The 18,843-nt window shown below is 38.2% G+C and overlaps 1 protein-coding gene across 1 annotated transcript in view; it reads left to right on the top strand.

Annotated features, from left to right (window-relative positions):
* The window catches only part of LOC127863829 (uncharacterized), a 38,904-nt gene that overhangs the window by 7,423 nt on the left and 12,638 nt on the right, over nt 1-18,843 (top strand). The window contains exons 7-17 of the mRNA XM_052403487.1: nt 612-795; nt 4,254-4,381; nt 5,100-5,283; nt 6,307-6,455; nt 8,316-8,418; nt 10,216-10,299; nt 10,759-10,892; nt 15,573-15,726; nt 16,083-16,210; nt 16,767-16,940; nt 17,575-17,751. Of these exons, the coding sequence (XP_052259447.1) occupies nt 612-795; nt 4,254-4,381; nt 5,100-5,283; nt 6,307-6,455; nt 8,316-8,418; nt 10,216-10,226 (759 nt within the window). The 3' untranslated portion in view covers nt 10,227-10,299; nt 10,759-10,892; nt 15,573-15,726; ... (1 more) ...; nt 16,767-16,940; nt 17,575-17,751. The remainder of the gene's footprint in view (nt 1-611; nt 796-4,253; nt 4,382-5,099; nt 5,284-6,306; nt 6,456-8,315; nt 8,419-10,215; nt 10,300-10,758; nt 10,893-15,572; nt 15,727-16,082; nt 16,211-16,766; nt 16,941-17,574; nt 17,752-18,843) is intronic.

The following is an 18,843-nucleotide window of genomic DNA, read 5'->3' as shown; positions in this document are numbered from 1 at the left end:
TTTTCTTAGTGGAGCTGTAATTAGGTCATCCCGCTAAGTTTTATGTTTGAGCCGAGATCTAGGAAAATGAGATTAAATGCATGTGCGTAAAGTTTCGTCACATATAAGTCTTTGCCGTCCGCACAGGCTAATCGGGCACTACATTTTCGCCCATAACTTAAATTTTGCTCAGAAGAGACGGCATTTTTAAAGAAGATTACAATAAAGGCGGAAAGTGTCTTCCTTGATTAGCCTTGTACGACACTCTACGCACATTAAGTCCGATTTTCCCAGAGCGTGATTCATGTGTTGCATTCAGGGTTTTATGCTTTCCAGTGGTTTATAGAGAAATATCAGTCAATTAAAAATGACAATACACTGTTTAAAACAGTGAAAGTAACAGTGAAATAACGTTATTGTTTATATGTCGTGATGCCATTATTTTAGAGTAATTCTCCAGGTTAAATACCAAAAAAGTCATTTGTAAGCATAAAATATAATTTAATTGCTTCGCTTGAAAATCGATTTGAATTCACTCGTGATCATAGATTTCTTTATGTGATCAAGCCTGAATTAAAATCCATATTCTACCAAATCCACCAAATATCCTCTATTTCTTTTATTCCGAGTAGGCGTCGACATTTGTATCTGGGATTAACTGGAATTCCCCTGACGTCTCAGACGACACCGTGATTGCGACGTCACTGGGAAAGTTCACAACTACGGACCCTGATACCACGTGTTCTGTGACGTTACCTGTGACAGCCGTCTATGAGATCAAAAAAGCAGCGTCACCGACCGATCCCCAGAAACCGGGTAACAATTTAGTAAAAATAAATGGGCCGCGCTCTGTGAAAAAGGGGTTTGATGCATGTGCGTTAAGTGTCATCCCAAATTAGCCTGTGCAGTATGTATCAGGAACGACACTTATCGCTTTTATGATATTTTTCGTTTCAAGAAAGTTTCTTCTTAGCAAAAATTCCAGTTTAGGCGGAAAGTGTTTACCTGATTAGCCTATGCAGACTGCACAGGCTAATCTGGGACGAAACTTTGCGCACATTAAACCCCATTTTCACAGAGCGGTTCGCTTAATGTTTTTTTAAGGGAGGCGCCATAACAAACATAACACATAAGTAAACATAACACATAAGTAAACATACCACATAAGTAGACATAACACATATGTAAACATAAAACATAAGAAAACATAACACATAACTAAACATAACACATAAGTAAACATGACACATAAGTAAACATAGCACAAACGAGCTTCGTTCTTGGAAAACGGGGCTTAATGCATGTACGTACAGAGTCGTCTCAGAATAGCCTGTGCAGTCCGCGTACGCTCATCAGAGACGAGATTTTCCGCTTTGAAATATTAATTCGTGAGGGCTGAAATCTAGTTCCATTGCATTACAGAGTTCGAAGTGTGGATCAGTAACGCCGTTACCCAGGCGTCTATCGACTTCAATGACCCGCCTGTTCCCCTTCCGTTAACAATCAAGTGCACTGATGGGAACGTTCTTAATGACATCACGGGGACGTTTAACGTCAACATTGTCGACTCGGTAAGTTGCGTTCACGTTATTATAGGGTATGGGAATCCTGATGAATTGCTTGGAAAGCACTAAACTATTTGTATAATTTTAAAAACTCTTTGAAAAACGACCAGCTGATGGTTTAAAATGCACTTTCAAAAACTGCTGTACATCGTTATATATGTTCATTAAACAGTGACACTTCAACTCGATTGTTTTTCGCTTTAACCCATGCACACAATTGCGCGTAAGCCTGCCGGCACACCTTTTATGCTGTTTGCTTTGGAGTTTAATAACGTTTTGTTTGAAGAAATGAGGCTCGCTCTGAGAAGACCGGGTAAAATGCATGGTATTTCAAAGTGTCATTCCATATTGGCATAGGCGGAAAATGTCGTTCCTGATTGCTTGGATGACACTTCACACATTTGCATGAAGCTCCGGTTTTCCCAGATGTTTGTTTCATATATTGGGCATGTGGTCTTTGAATATTAATAAAAAAAATTGACTTGACGTGTAATTTTCTCTCGCTTAAAATTAAGCGAATTCCCTGTGCCGAATGGCAACTAGTAACAGAAAATAGTCCAAAGTGATGACGTAATATCCTGTGAAATGATTATATTATTTGACTTCAGCCGCCGGTTTTCACCGCACTGCCTGCGACCGGAACTAACATTTTCGACGGTCTTAAGCACGCCATTGACACCCTTCACACGTTCAGCGTCACCGATAGCGACGACGCCGTTAACTGCTCTGCAAGAGTGCCGGAAAACGCCCTTTTGAAGTGATCGCCGGTGTCGCATCAAGTAATAAACTGGAAAAAATAATACAAATTTAAGTCTTGTTCTGGGGAAACTGTGTTTAATGCATATGCGCCGAATGTCGTCCCTGAGCGGACCCAGGCCAACAAGAAACGACACGTTTCGCTTTTATAGGTTGTTTTTGTTTTTATGAAGTCGATTCTACACGACAATCCAGCTTAAGCGGAAAATGTCGTCCCCATATTAGCCTGTGTCGACTGCACATGATAATCTGGACGACACTACGCAGATGCATTAAGCCTAGTTTTCAACGAACAAGGCTCATGAAGTTTAAGTTTTATATGACCTCGTACATAATACTAATGTTTCATTGGCTAAGTCAGTTCACATCGAGGCGCTATTTTCTACTGTATGATATCACAGTAGCGTTTTTAATCATATCGTTATGTTGATATTAAAGGTGCCTGATATGATTTTTATATCAGGTTAGTTACTTGTAGGCGTTTTTTTATGATCAAAAATATAATACTAGGGATCAACTTTTTAGTCATCTGTTTCGATAAAAAGGTAAAAACGATTCCAATGTAACAAAAAACAAAAACAATTTGACACTAAGATGTAATATATTTTAAGCACAAATGCCGCGAAACGTACCATACAAATGTAAAGCGCAAGTGATCATGACGTTATGAATACATATATATTCTACCTAAATATCAACGTTGTGGCGATTATATTTAAATATCTGTTTAAAATGTGTTCACGGATGTATGATAAACAGAAAAACAGGTTATTGTCCTATTGTTTTATAAAATATTATACTTGGCTTGAATATCCAAAGATAATATTATTATTTAAGCCTGATCTGATCTGATATATATTGCAATGCAAAAGGGCAGTAATAAATTATTATCTATACTTCTAGTCAACATTAGGTATTTAGGTAAACATTAAATGACGTCATAAATGTTAACAAGATGATGTCATCAAATGCATTATACAGTACAGCTAATTGTCCGCTTAGTGCTTTAGGGGTCATTACTTGGATTTCTGCATCAGCGCTAATAACTAACATTTATAGAGATAATTGCCAAAAAAAATGAGTGCCAAATAATCAGAACATTGATGGATTAAGTGAGTTTAAATCAAGAACATCGGTTAAAAAACCCACAAATATGTTTGTTGTTAAAAACGTGCAAACGTCCATAAGTCTTCTAAAAACCGAAGAACAAAATAAAATAAAAGCAATCATATGCTTTCTTATAATAAAACTGTTATTTAATGATTAATTTAAATAGAAGATATTTGTTGGATTCGGTGGATTATCGATTTTAATTCACGAGAGATAATAGAAAATAATATTTTCACGAGTGGCGCAGCAACGAGTGTGCGCCACTCGTGAAAAAATATATTTTCTATGATCACAAGTGAATTAAAATCGATATTCTTCCGAATCCAACAAATATCTTCTATTTAAATTAATCATTAAATAACAGTTTTATCTATGAATTTCGCTGGGATAATGACATCATTTTGTAAAACAAATGACTTCCTTCGCAGTAAACAGTGTAAATTATCGATAATTTTCACTGTTTATTTTCACTGTTTGAAACAGTGAAATTATAGGTTTAATGCACTGATATTTCTCTATAAACCACCGAAAAGCATAAAATAAATGTTGTTTCTTGTCGGTGCAGTGGGATTATTTTACACAATTATCATAGATTAAAACATTTTTAACACTGCGTGTGGACGCCGCTTGGAAAACGGGGTTTAATGCATATTGAAAAAGTGTCTTCCCCTTCCCAGATTAGCAGCCATTTTGCCTAAACTTTTGTAACTAAGGTGTCGACCCTGATTAGCTTGTTTGGACTGCACATGCTAATCTAGGACGACACTTTACGCACATGCATTAAGCCCCGTTATCCCAGAGCGAGGTTCATGTCGATATAGCACATCGCTTGCACGTTTTCAGGGTTTACAATTAACGTAAAGGCGGGGGTAACGCTAAGAGCAGCGAACGGTACTTACGTCATCAAAGTCGACTGCTCAGATGGCGACAATGACGTCACTGCGACGTTCACACAACCAGTGATTGATACGGTAGGTTGTCTAACATGCGCAAATTAACCGGATTAGCCGTAAACCGATCAAACATCCCGGCATATACGCCTTTAATAATAGATGATTGAGTAAATGTGGTTACACCGAAACCAAACGAAACCAAACAGTCATCCCAGCTAATGTGCCATCAATAATAGATGTTCAAATTCATGTAGTTATACTAGACCCAAATGATAACAAAACAAAAAATCTTATATATTAACTATAAATTTGTCACTGAAAACACATCTAAGGATGAATAAATCGAAATGGTTTTGTTTCTTTGTCCAGGTTTTTGTCTGCGTGCAACTTTTCTTCCTTTTTTTCTTGCATTTCTCTCCATTTTTTTCAAGAAATGAATATGAGGATTACACGAATATATAACTACCAATTGTACTTTTGTTCATTACATGCTATATACTATTGTAGTATGCATTGGTACTGTTATGATATATTTATAAATAGTATGAATCCGTGTTTGTTTATATGAATTTCTCATGATAGGTGTTAAAAAATCATCCCGGCAAATGTTGCCTCAACAATAAATGTTCCCGCCCTTGTGGTTATTCCGAAACAAAATGTGAACCGGAAGTCATCGCGGTACAATAGCCCCAATAATAGATATTCACATCAATGCGGTTATATTAACCAAACGAAAACCCCAAAAGGACGCCTGGTCGTTAAACTGATTATTTTCATTGTCCTTCTATTTTCCCAGCCGCCGACGTTTGTATCCGGTATCCCCGGAAGTTCCCCTAACGTCTCTGACTCCACTGTCACAGAGACGTTACTCGGGAAGTTTACAACTACCGACCCGGATACGGCGTGTTCTGTGAGATCGCCATCCACCACCGTGTATGAGATCAGAAATGTGACGTCACCAGTGAATGTTTCTCAACCAGGTGAATAATCATGAGAAACATTAGTGCTCCGTGTTTTGCATGTGAGCTTTTTTCTCTATTTTTGCACAACTAAATTGCGGAGTAAAAATAATGTCGGTCAGTTCACGAACAATCTCAAATCCCAGCTATAACAGAGGGGGTAATCACTTGATAGTAAAAGTGGCGACGATCATGTCGAGACACTTAATTTTTGCCGCTATGGACTTCGCCATCTTGACTATCACGTGATTGCCCCCGCTGATAAGAATACGCACATAGTTCTCTGCAAACTCAGGATTGAGTCGTACTTGCAACTCAAAAAAGCTTTTATGAACACCAATAATTAATAAATAACTAAATAAATAAATAAAATAAAATGAATGAATCAATAAATTAATTAATTAAGAATAACACTATAAGTTGAATCAGATCATTGGCTCAAGTATGTTCAAGTATATTCCTGATACTAAGCTATTATAAATTTACAAAACACTTGCTTATTGTGAGCCATTTACTATTTACGAAAGTATCGCTGTTGAAAGTTGATAAACTCCAGTAGTGTTGTAAAACGGTCACTTCAATGCGCTTTTTTGGGACGTGAGTACGTTACCAAATAGAAGCGCCAAAAAGTTTGTGATAAGGAGAATAAGTGAACTTTTGTCTGACGAAACAATTAGGCATATGCTTAAAGTATCGTCCTATCTTGTAGATTTATTAATCGCCCCTGATTAGCCTCTCTAGACTATACAGGCTAATCAGGGACGACGATTTCCGCTTTAATGGAAGTCAGAATAGTTATATCACTTTTTGGTTGCTTACACGCTGTGCATGAATTGAACATAATACCAGTACTATTTGTTTTAATATGATACTGAAATTGAAACAAATAAACGCTTCAATCTCTGAAAATCTTTGTATTTCATAAGCTATTGAAAGTATGTGTGACAAGTGTGATTATTTATTGTTTTTTTACGTCTGTTTTTTCGATGAAATACTCCCGTTATGCGCACAAGCAAATGATTTTTTGTTTTGTTTAATTCCTAGAATTTGAAGTCAGGATCTCTAGCACCGTGACTGAAGCTGCCATCGACTTCAACGACCAGGCCGTGCCGTTGACGTTAACGATACGGTGTACTGACGGCAACCCCGTCAACGTCATCACCGGGACTTTCAACGTCAATATCGTTAATGAGGTACGTCTGTAGGATACCGGCGTCCCTGAACTATGACGTCACGCCCGTTCATAACGTCACGATTAATTGCGACGACGGTAACGTCTTTAGCGCGAGAAATTACTACGTAGTGGAGCTGGAAAACAGCGTAAGTAATCCAAGACGAAGAACAGTCTTGCATGTAGGTCTGTCATTGATTGTATAGAGGATATGTGTTGGATCGTTAGAATATCGATTTTAATTAACGAGTGATCATAGAAAAAGATTTTAATGAGTGGTGCAGCATTTTTGTTTATGCTTACAAATGATTATTAGTGTGTTTTGCCATTCCGGACAATATAATTCCCCATTGGGCGCCCCCATGTTTTTTTTTAAATGAAGCTCATCCGTATGTTTTATAAACATCAATGCAGAATAGTCGCCCTTAGTAAAATTGCCTTTAAGTGGGGGAAACCATTGATATCTTAAAATAGTTCCGGTTAAACAATGAAAATTATCAATATCTTTCACTGTTATTTTCACTGTTTGAAACAGTGTAATATCAGTTTTAATTCACTATTATTTTTCTATGGACCATCGGAAAGCAAAGAATAAACTTGGTATACTAATAAAAAGGAAATTACGCCCCGCCCCTTTTCCACCATTGGTCAAGGGTAATTTCACTGTAACTTAAAATGAGACAAAGCTTAATATTGTTATTATAACTAAAATAAGTACACCAAGAATTATCAAGAAATGTGGTTTGAACATTTGGCTTTATGTATGTATGTCGATCCATATTCATATAGTCATTCTGTCTGTCCACACATACTGAAATAACACGTCAAGAACCTAAGATGGTATTACAAGGAAACACATTGCTTTGATTTTGAATTCTTGCAGGTTTAACATAGTTAAGAAGAAAGGTTACACAAACGGAAATAACTCTTTAAGTTCCTAAGATGGTACTACAAACCTGTAACAAACATTGTTATACATATTAAAAGGGTTTTATTTTGAGTTCTTATACGTTTATCATAGTTTAGAAAATTGAGCATTTATATGGTAATTTTTTGCAAGTGGTTCCTGTACTTCTTCAAAAACGGTCTTTTTTTAGTGATGATCAAAAGGTTTCAAACCTAATGAGCCGTTCTCTGAGAAAACGGGTTTTAATTCATTGGCGTACAGTATCGTCCCGGGTAAGCCTGTGAAGTTCGCACAGGCCAGTCGGGAACGACACTTTTCATTGGAATTGTATCTTGTGTTTTAAGGTGGTCTCTCCATAGCAAAAACACAGTTTAAGCGAAAATTATTTTCCCTAGGATGACACTTCATGCAAATTCCTTTAAGGGGCCTTTTCACAGATTTGTGCATGAATTGAAGATGGCATTAAATTCTCTTTATTGATAAATGTAAATATTGGATCTAAAAAGCTCCAGTAAACACACGAATACAATTAAAGAAAGAAAAAAAGTAACCCTCAACTCGGCTCAAACCACTGACCCCTAGAGTAAAACTTACGCTAAGTTCACTCGGCCATCCGTGCTCATACAATTAGTGATGTATTTTATACTTTATATAAGCAATCATCGTATAACAAAATATAACGACAACAACAGAACTCTCAAAATTATTCAATCATTTCGCGTTGCAACGCTTTATACTTTCCAGGTTTTTAAATCGTCAAAATATGCATATAGTAATGAAAATTTTAGTGCATGGTAAAATTTAAGTATTACAGTTTCCTGGCGAATATCATAACAACAACGAAAATTTGCGAATCTGAAACATTTTTGTTTAATGTTCTAAGTTTACCATAAAGTAAAAAGGTGCCTTTTAAACCCCGTTTTTTAATCAAACCGGCTCATTTCATTAAATAATTAGTGTTTGTTTCTCTTTCAGCCTTCGGTGTTTGTTAACCTTCCTGCGGTTATTTTACCGTCAATGGCCGAGTCAGTGACGTCTAAAACATTACTATATACTCTCACAGTATCGGACCTAGGCGGTATGTGTAACTTTGTAGGATTTTAACCCATTTATGCCTAGCGTCTAGATAAAAGGCCTTGGCAAACAGCGTAGATCAGATAAGACGCCGCATGATACGGCGTATCATCGGGGTCTGCGCTGTTTGCTTAAAGGAATTTATGTAAGAAATATTCTAAAAATAGAAATAAATATACTAGACATCCCTAATTATGGAAATAAATTGATCAAATTTAGAAGGATGGGAGAGTCTAATAGGCGTAAATGGGTTAATTTCACAAACCATTTGCCTTGTGTGGAAATATAGATCCATTCATCGTCGAAATATGCCTTATGTTATAAACTCGGATTTAAGAATTTTAAAGTGACATTATGGGCATATTTCACTGTTGAATTGAGCTGAAACGAATTAACAGGTCAAAAGAGTAAGTTAAAAAATGTGGTTACTGACCAATTATCTGCAACTCATCTTGCTACCGGTTTTTTATAAAAATATATTTTATATTATATATTTTATGTGACCCACCCAGTCCTGTAAGCCGAAATGATCCGTAAACAAAATGGTGTCTTTGTGTCGTATAAACAAATCTGCACTAAAACTAAATTTAGGTTCACATTGTACATGAGTGATCAGTTGTCAAACGAAAGTACGGTTGATATTCAAATGCATTATTTTTCACTTTCCGGGATATTGTTTTAGTATGTTGATGCTGCATTAACTAATATAAGTGTATATGAAGTGGAAACACCAACAAATAAAGAACGGTTGCGATAGACACCTATAAACTGTTAGATACCCATAATATCACTTTAAGAATTGATTGGATAAAACTATTGATATTTATATAATAATGTCATTGTTTAAACGACGTCGAGCTTGTGGTTTAGGATTTCTAACTTTATTTGAGTCGCGCTCTGCAAAAATGGGCTTTAATGCATGTGCGTAAAGTGTCGTCCCAGATTAGCATTAGCAGTCCGAACAGGCTAATAATAGACGACGCTATCCCCCTAAACTTGATTTTTGCTAAATAGAGACTTTCTTGAAACGAAAAATATCATAAAAGCGAAAAGTTTCGTCCCATATTAGCCGTGTGTGAACTGCACAGGGTAATCAGGGACGACACTTTACGCACATGCATTAAACCCCTTTTTCACAGAGCACGGCCCATATACTTTTAATTTATTCAATTGTAAGGCAAAACAAATTTGATCAAATTGAACATCGTATTAAAAATAATAATTATTGCGCCTTCATGGTCCATTTAGCCCCGCATCCATTTTTTTAAAGCAGAGTTGATTTCTATTATTTTCAATTTGGTAAAGCCTACACATTTGACCACACATACTGTTTAGTTTTCTTAAAACGGATTATAATACAAAATGACAACATCTAATAAGCTGAATGCGTTTATTAGATGATCAGCAAATACACAATGACTTTTATTATTTTGCACGTTGCGCTCACCTCTGATGATATCGCAAATTAAAAACTATTTTATTCTGTATGTGTATGGCGCTCGATCGCTCACATGTTTCGGAAGATTATTCCGTCATACAGTTGCTCAATGCATTGTTACCAAACCAAATACGTTCTCTGTTACCAGCCAAAGTGTGCTATTTTAATTTGCTATAACATTTTCTTCGGATTGTTTTCTTCAAATTAAGTTTCAACAAAATGTTGTTTATGTGTAAAAAGATAATTGCGTCAATAGAACATCACGCTTTGTCAACAAAACAAAACGCCTCAAGTGAGGATTTGTTAATTTTGGTATTCAAGGGTATAACTATGTTCAAGGAGCTTTTTTCTGTTTATTTTCAGTTCCACCATAAAACTTGAGCGATACTGCACTTGCCGTGGGCATTCTACCTTTGGAGCAAAGTACTGTGACACCGCCGAATACCCGTACGTGACGTCATCATTTACGTCATTGTTTACATTAAGGGTATTTGTTCAATTTGGTGGATTATCGATTTTAATTCACGAGTGATCATTACAAATATTTTTTTTATGATAACGAGTCAATTAAAATCAATTTCCACCGAATGCAACCAATTTTCTTTTCACTTTATGCTTTTTACAAATTATAATATTTGTATAAAACAAACACGCTTTTTTGTAAAAAGTAGTTCCGGTAAAACAATGTAAAAGTCACTAAGATTTGACTGTCAGCGTGTGTTGATCTTATAATGTTAATCAAACGCGATTTAAACGATACATTAAATAATGGGGTGTGTATGTTTATTTAGTATAGTTTTGTGCATATTTTATAACTTACGAGAGTACTTTAGAGTACCTGAGATACTCTTAAATAAGACTTGAGCCGACAACGACCAATTTAGCAATATTTACATCTTCATGCAGAGTACCTGGTGTACGCCCACAATCCAGGCGGATTCGATTTCGAAAAAATTTCCAGAGCCGTGAACGTCGAGATCACGTGCGGCGACTCCTTGTCCACCGTCAAAAAGACGCTGATTGTGAACATAATCAATACGGTACGTCAAGGGCCTCTTTTCCATCGCTGCAGACAAAAAGGAGTGTACATGTTAATGGGGCCTTTTCACGTTTTGGCAATTTGGCAAAGTTGTTTCAGATTCGCATATTTTCGTTTTAATTATGTTATGTGTCAGGAAACAGTAAAACTGAACATTTACCATGCTCTAAAATATCCATTTTATGCATCTTTTGACGATTTAAAAACCTGAAAATTATCAAACATTGCAATGCGAAATGATTGAATAATTTGGAGAGTTTTATTGTCGTTTAATTATGTTAAACTACTAAGTTTGCTTATATTAAGTATAAAATACATCCTTCATGCATACTTGGCAGGATGTCCGAGCGATGTCATTGTTTTTTACTCCAGGACTACAGGTGTCACTTGTTCAAGCCCTGCTTAGGGTCACTTTTTCTTTTTATGCCCCCCTTCGAAGAAGAGGGGGTATATTGCTTTGCTCATGTCTGTATGTCGGTCTGTCGGTCGGTCGGTCCGTCCACAAGGTGGTTGTCATATGATTACTCAAGAACGCTTGGGCCTAGGATCATGAAACTTCATAGGTACATTGATCATGACTCGCAGATGACCCCTATTGATTTTTAGGTCACTAGGTCAAAGGTCAAGGTCACGGTGACCCGAAATAGTAAAATGTTTTTTGAATTATAACTCAAGAATGCATACGCGGCGAACAGGGCAAACTCTGAACAATATTACTGAAGCAACTGGTCTGTAATCCTAAATCTATAATTATCAGTCCAATGAAACATCATCCTTTTAGTAAAATACAGTGGATCAGTAAAAATATTATCAGAATATGAGATTTTTTGTATATTGTGTATATATTTAATATTGTGTTAATGTTTAATTTTGTTGATTAATATAAATATAACCTGGACACGGGAGGTAATACACTATTATATCTTTCTTATATACAGGGGAAACAAATGTACTAATTTTAAATTTCATGTTTTATAAATAGAGGAAATTTGTTTATGTCAGTGTGAGATCATTTGTTATTTTTTTTAAGCATCATGTAATAAATTACCACACCCCACATTAAACCCCCCTCTCATCCCCACCCCCCCCCCCCACTCCCCCTACCTCCCCACCCCCTACCCGCCTATCACCCCCATGTTTGTTTTAAACATCTAATAAATAATCCCACCCCATATTATACCCGCCTGTCACTCCCCCTTACCCCCCCCTACCCCCTATCCACCTTTTTTTTAAAACATCCAATAAATTACCACACCCACATTATACCCCCCTCTCACTCACCCCTATCACCCCCCTACCTTCCCCCACCCCCCCATTTTTTTAAACATCTTATAAATTACCCCACCTTACATTATTTGCCCCTCTCACACCCAACCCCCCACTCCCCCTACCCCCCACCCCCCACCCCCACCCCCACCCTCCCCTCAATTTTTTTTAAACATCTTATAAATTACCTCACCCCACATTATTACCCCCCTCTCAACCCCCACCCCCCCCTACCCCCACCCCCAATTGTTTTCAAACATCTAATAAATTACCACATCCCACATTATACCCCCCTCTCACTCCCCCTATCCCCCTACCCCCCCATCCCCCCACCCCCCAATTTGTTTTAAACATCTAAACACCATTTTTTTGCCCCCCTTCGAAGAAGAGGGGGTATATTGCTTTGCTCATGTCTGTATGTCGGTCTGTCGGTCGGTCGGTCCGTCCACAAGGTGGTTGTCATATGATTACTCAAGAACGCTTGGGCCTAGGATCATGAAACTTCATAGGTACATTGATCATGACTCGCAGATAACCCCTATTGATTTTTAGGTCACTAGGTCAAAGGTCAAGGTCACGGTGACCCGAAATAGTAAAATGTTTTTTGAATTATAACTCAAGAATGCATACGCGGCGAACAGGACAAACTCTGAACAATATTACTGAAGCAACTGGTCTGTAATCCTAAATCTATAATTATCAGTCCAATGAAACATCATCCTTTTAGTAAAATACAGTGGATCAGTAAAAATATTATCAGAATATGAGATTTTTTGTATATTGTGTATATATTTAATATTGTGTTAATGTTTAATTTTGTTGATTAATATAAATATAAGCTGGACACGGGAGGTAATACACTATTATATCTTTCTTATATACAGGGGAAACAAATGTACTAATTTTAAATTTCATGTTTTATAAATAGAGGAAATTTGTTTAGGTCAGTGTGAGATCATTTGTTATTTTTTTAAGCATCATGTAATAAATTACCACACCCCACATTAAACCCCCCTCTCATCCCCACCCCCCACCCCCCCACTCCCCCTACCTCCCCACCCCCTACCCGCCTATCACCCCCATGTTTGTTTTAAACATCTAATAAATAATCCCACCCCACATTATACCCGCCTGTCACTCCCCCTTACCCCCCCTACCCCCTATCCACCATTTTTTTAAAACATCCAATAAATTACCACACCCCACATTATACCCCCCCTCTCACTCACCCCTATCACCCCCTACCTTCCCCCACACCCCCCCCCCCATTTTTTTTAAACATCTTATAAATTACCCCCACCTTACATTATTTGCCCCTCTCACACCCACCCCCCACCCCCTCCCCTACCCCCACCCCCCACCCCCACCCCCACCCTCCCCTCAATTTTTTTTAAACATCTTATAAATTACCCCACCCCACATTATTACCCCCTCTCAACCCCCACCCCCCCCCCCTACCAGCCCCCACCCCCAATTGTTTTCAACATCTAATAAATTACCACCATCCCACATTATACCCCCCTCTCAACTCCCCCCGATCCCCCTACCCCCCCATCCCCCCACCCCCCAATTTGTTTTAAACATCTAATAATTACCATACCCCACATTATTACCCCCTCTCAATCCCCACCCCCCTACCACCCCCCATTCCGCCCCATTTTTTTAAAATCATCTTAATAAATTACACACACCCACATTATACCCCCCTTTCATCCCCTACCTACCACCCCCCCACCCCCAACTACCCCACCCTCCCAGATTTTTTTAAACATCTAATAAATTACCACACCCCATATTATACCTCCCTCTCACTCCCCCTACCCCAACCCCCCTCAATTTATTTTTTTTATATCTAAGAAATAACCCCACCCCACATTATTAACCTACCCCTCTCATCCCCCCACCCCCACCCTCCCCCACCCCCCACAATTTTTTTAACATCTTATTAATTACCACACCCCACATTATACCCCCATCTCACTCCCCCTTGATCATGACTGGCAGATGGCCCCTATTGATTTTCAGGTCACTAGGCAGGGTTTTTTTTGGCCCGATTTTATAGCCGAAATTCGGCTATGTTCCCAATGTCTTATGCGTATTTTATCTCAATTTTAATTCATTTACATTTAACAAAGTATTTTATGATTTTTGTTCTTTTAATTTATTTTTATTATTATAAAGTGTTATATCAAATTTAGTATTTCCCTAATTAGTGGACTTTTCGTGTGGAAAAAAAGGCTAATGAATAAATTTTCCCAATTTCATGAAAATGCAGATAAAATTCCCAATTCCAAAGCCATGGGCTATCTTCCCAAAAACTGGGAAAAAAACCTGCTAGGTCAAAGGTCAAGGTCACAGTGACTCGAAATAGTACCATGGTTCCCGGATAATAACTTACATTAGGTCAAAGGTCAAGGTCACAGTGACAAAAACTGTATTCACACAATGGCTGCCACTACAACTGATAGCCCATATGGGGGGCATGCATGTTTTACAAACAGCCCTTGTTTCTTTGTAAGTTTCATTCTTTATTTTTTTACTGGAGCTTTAGAGATCCAATGATTACATTTATCAATATAAATCATTTAATCACAAACATTAAAATTTGCCAAAGTCTGTGAAAATGTCCCTTTAAGCCTTTCAAAATGTGTCAAATGCTAGGCTGAAGTTGTAAGTCAGGTAAGATATTAAACGCATTTTCATTGGTGAATATTTTAACTGAGGTGTGACTATATTGCAAGGAAGTGTTAATGTTTGTCAATAAATGCTTTTTCTTCAATGAGTTGAACGCGGTTGCACTATTCGTAAATAATTATTATTTAAATAAAAATAATCTACCTGAACCAACACATCTTCTTTGTGAACCTCGATCTGGGTAAACGGGTTTGATGCATGTGCAATAAGTGTCGTCCCAGATTAGCCTGTGCACTCGCACAGACACGGGTTTGATGCATGTGCAATAAGTGTCGTCCCAGATTAGCCTGTGCAATAAGTGTCGTCCCAGATTAGCCTGTGCAATAAGTGTCGTCCCAGATTAGCCTGTGCAATAAGTGTCGTCCCAGATTAGCCTGTGCACTCGCACAATAAGTGTCGTCCCAGATTAGCCTGTGCAATAAGTGTCGTCCCAGATTAGCCTGTGCACTCGCACAGGCTTATTCAGGACAACACTTTCCGCTTTAACAGAGTTTTGTGTTTAAATGAGGTCTACTATGAAAAAAATCCAACTTATGAAACAAGTTGTCACCGATGAGCCTGTGCGGACTGCACAGGCTTATCGGGGTCGAAGCTTTACAGGACTTTTATTTAGGAGAGAAACCTTCAAACGAAAGCTTCCATAAATGTTAAAGCGGAAAGTGTCGTACCTTATAAGCCTGTGCGCGTATGCATTTAGCCCCGTGTTGATATATTTTCGTAGGCACCGGTGATCACTTACCCAGGAGGCTCCAGTGACGTCGCTGAGGACGTTAGCGGAACGTTGACGTTAAAGACGTTGGATTTCGTAACTTTCGATAAGTCTGACGCCACCTGTTCAATGACGAGCGCTGACAGGGGACCATTCGCCGTCACTGGTTAGTACATAATCTCTCGTTTTAGTGTAAGTCATTTTTATTTGTGGGGTATTAATTTTCCTTGATTTCATGGGTCGACCCATTTACGAATTTAACACAAACAAATCGGAAAATGACCGACGCAATTTCCTCGTTTGTTTCCCCAAAAATCATTATTCCACGAATTGCGCTTTTATGGTATTTTTTTGTTTTGTTAAAAGGAAGCCTCTTTAGCAAAAATCCAGTTCAGGTGGACAGTCAGTGTCGTCCCTGATTAGCCTGTGGGAACTGCATAGGCTGATCTGAGATGACGCTTTAGCACGTGCATTAAGTCCAGTTTTCGCAGAATGAGACATAGACGCACAGACGTATTTTAGGCAACCAAATCGTGAAGATGGCTGGAGCTCTGGACTCTGAGACAAAGGCGACGTATAATCTTGACGTCACGTGCACTGACGGCCTTCTTCAAACCACGGATACTTACGTTGTCAAAGTCCAAAACGTCGTGAGTAACGTTGATATTAACGTCTTGAGTAACATTGATATTTACGTCGTGAGTAACGTTGATATTTACGTCGTGAGTAACGTTGATATTTACGTCGCGATTAATGTTGAAAAAGCGTAAAGTTGATATTTAAGTCGTGAGTAACGGTTATATTTACGTCGTGAGAAGCGTTGATATGTACGTTGTCAGTTACGTTGATATTTACGTCGTGAGTTACGTTGATATTTACGTCGTGGGGGTAACGTTGATATTTACGTCGTGGGAAACGTTGATATTTACGTCGTGAGTAACGTTGATATTTACGTCGTGAGTAACGTTGATATTTACGTCGTGAGTAACATTGATATTTATGTCTTGAGTAGCGTTGATATTTACGTCGCGAGTAACGTTGATATTTGCGTCCTTACGAGTGCGCCTTTGTGAGAAAAGTAGTTTAAAACGCATGCGCGTAAAATGTTGTCCCGGATTAGCATGAGCCTGTGCACGAACGACACTTCAAGCAAATACATTAAGTCCAGTTTCAAAACGAAACCCAATTTATACTGTATCATTTAAGGGTCCAGAGATAACGAGTTTGCCGACGGCGTCAACTGTGGACGAGTGGCAGACTGCGGAAAAGCAACTCACGACGTTGACGTTAACGGAGGACGCGGCTGACTGCGTTCAGACGTCACCGACGTATTACGAGTTTAACGTCAAATACGAGCCCACCACATAAGCTATCTAAACAGTATATACCTATTGATTTTGGCTCTACTGCATTAAACACCTCAGGCTAATTTAAACGCTATAGAGTTTGTCTTCGGCGTAACTTGGTGTCTCTGGGACTGGGGATCAAAAGAAAGATTCCACAGTGGTATTCGAACCCATGACCTCCTAGTCGCTAGGCGGACACGATATACATTACGCCACGTCAATCTATACATACAGGATAGGCCTACATTTTTCTTCTATCTTTAGAAATATTGATGAACATCATTTAAGTATAAACAGTATATTTATGTCGTCAGTTTAAGTTATAAGTACTACCTTTCAGTAATTATCATATTCTTGCATCTAGTGACGTCATTCAAGTTCTACTTATTTAAACACCTTCTTTAAAGTCATATCCACTATTTTCAGTATTTATAATATTAAAATCGCCAAAAAGACAAAGTTGAAGTATTTTTATAGAACAGAATAGGACAGTTTATTTGATGTAAGCATCAGTAACTTGCATGTACAAAAACAAACATGCGTTTGCAGATAATATAAAACATACAACAGTTTGAAGACATGCCAGTAAAAATATACAATAAATAAACATGTTTTCTTGAGAATGTCCCATATTTATGACGTCATTACGACTGCACGATTTCTTTCAGTATGGGTGATCTACTCCGTCAGCGAGGCGGTGGCGGGGCGGTCGCTTAGCTACGACACGAACCCCTCCTATAACCTGCACATTCAGTGCAGCGACGCCGCGGGGGTCAAAGGGGCGGAGAAGATTTTCACCGTCCATATTAACGATAACAAAGCGCCAACGATCGACAACCTTAGCAGTAAGCCGAACACAACATATGCTTGATTAAGGACGCCTTGCGATAATTCTTTAGCGTTATTTTGATACTTTTAAAATAAATTTTAAAATAAATAGTATTGCTTACATAGTATTATATCAACTTTGACCCATCTTTGTATTGCGCAATATGTCTTTTTGTTTGCCAAACGACGTTACTTTACTGTATAACGTTGACGTCACTTTTTGTGTTTATGCTTCGAATCATACTACTGATGAAAGCTATGGCCGAAACATGATTTATGTGAAAGATATAAACAAAAACGTGTTTGTTTAAATAAAAACGTGTTTATAAAATGTATTGATTTAATAAAATTCCTCAAGTCTCCCGCTATAAACGTCTTACGCTTTGTTTTAATTAAAATCTTTTAAACAGCTTTGTGTGCCTTATAAGATATGGTAGTCACGTGACAAAAAAAGATGGTGACGTCCATGCCGAGACAGGTATTTTTCGCCGTTTTATACCCTTTAATACTTGTATTAATTGTTTAAATGCCGCTCACTTTCCTACCATATGAGCAAGAGAGCTGGAGCTGTAATTTTGTGACCCGCTAAGACATTTCGCAGCGTAAAGTCGATGTATAGCGCGAATATTAATACGTTATACACGCTTATCCATTTCTTGCCGATATGGCTGGAAAGTGAGGGACATTTAAACAATTAACAAAAGTAATTAATGGTATACTACGGAATCCGGATAGTGCAATCTATAATCTTTCATCAAAGGCGACACTAGACACACGAAGTGATACACGATATTTTGCGCGACAGTCTCGGTGACGCACGATATATTTAACACGATATATCGCGTTTGTGTAGGTAGTCCAGAAGTCAATATATCGTGTTAAATATATCGTGCGTCGCCGCGACTGTCGCGCGAACTATCGTACGTCGCCGCGACTGTCGCGAAAAATATCGTGCGTCGCCGCGACTGTCGCGAAAAATATGTTACGTTGCCGAGACTGTCGCAAAAAATATCGTGCGTCGCCGCGACTGTCGCGAAAAATATCGTGCATCGCTTCGTGTATCGTGTTCAAAGGGCGACAGTAAACACACGAAGCGATACACGATATTT

The sequence above is a fragment of the Dreissena polymorpha genome, chromosome 1 (genome assembly GCF_020536995.1).
Source record: "Dreissena polymorpha isolate Duluth1 chromosome 1, UMN_Dpol_1.0, whole genome shotgun sequence".
Taxonomy (NCBI): domain Eukaryota; kingdom Metazoa; phylum Mollusca; class Bivalvia; order Myida; family Dreissenidae; genus Dreissena; species Dreissena polymorpha.
The sequence above is the reverse complement of the archived record's forward strand: the minus strand, read 5'-3'. Positions and strand labels throughout refer to the sequence as shown.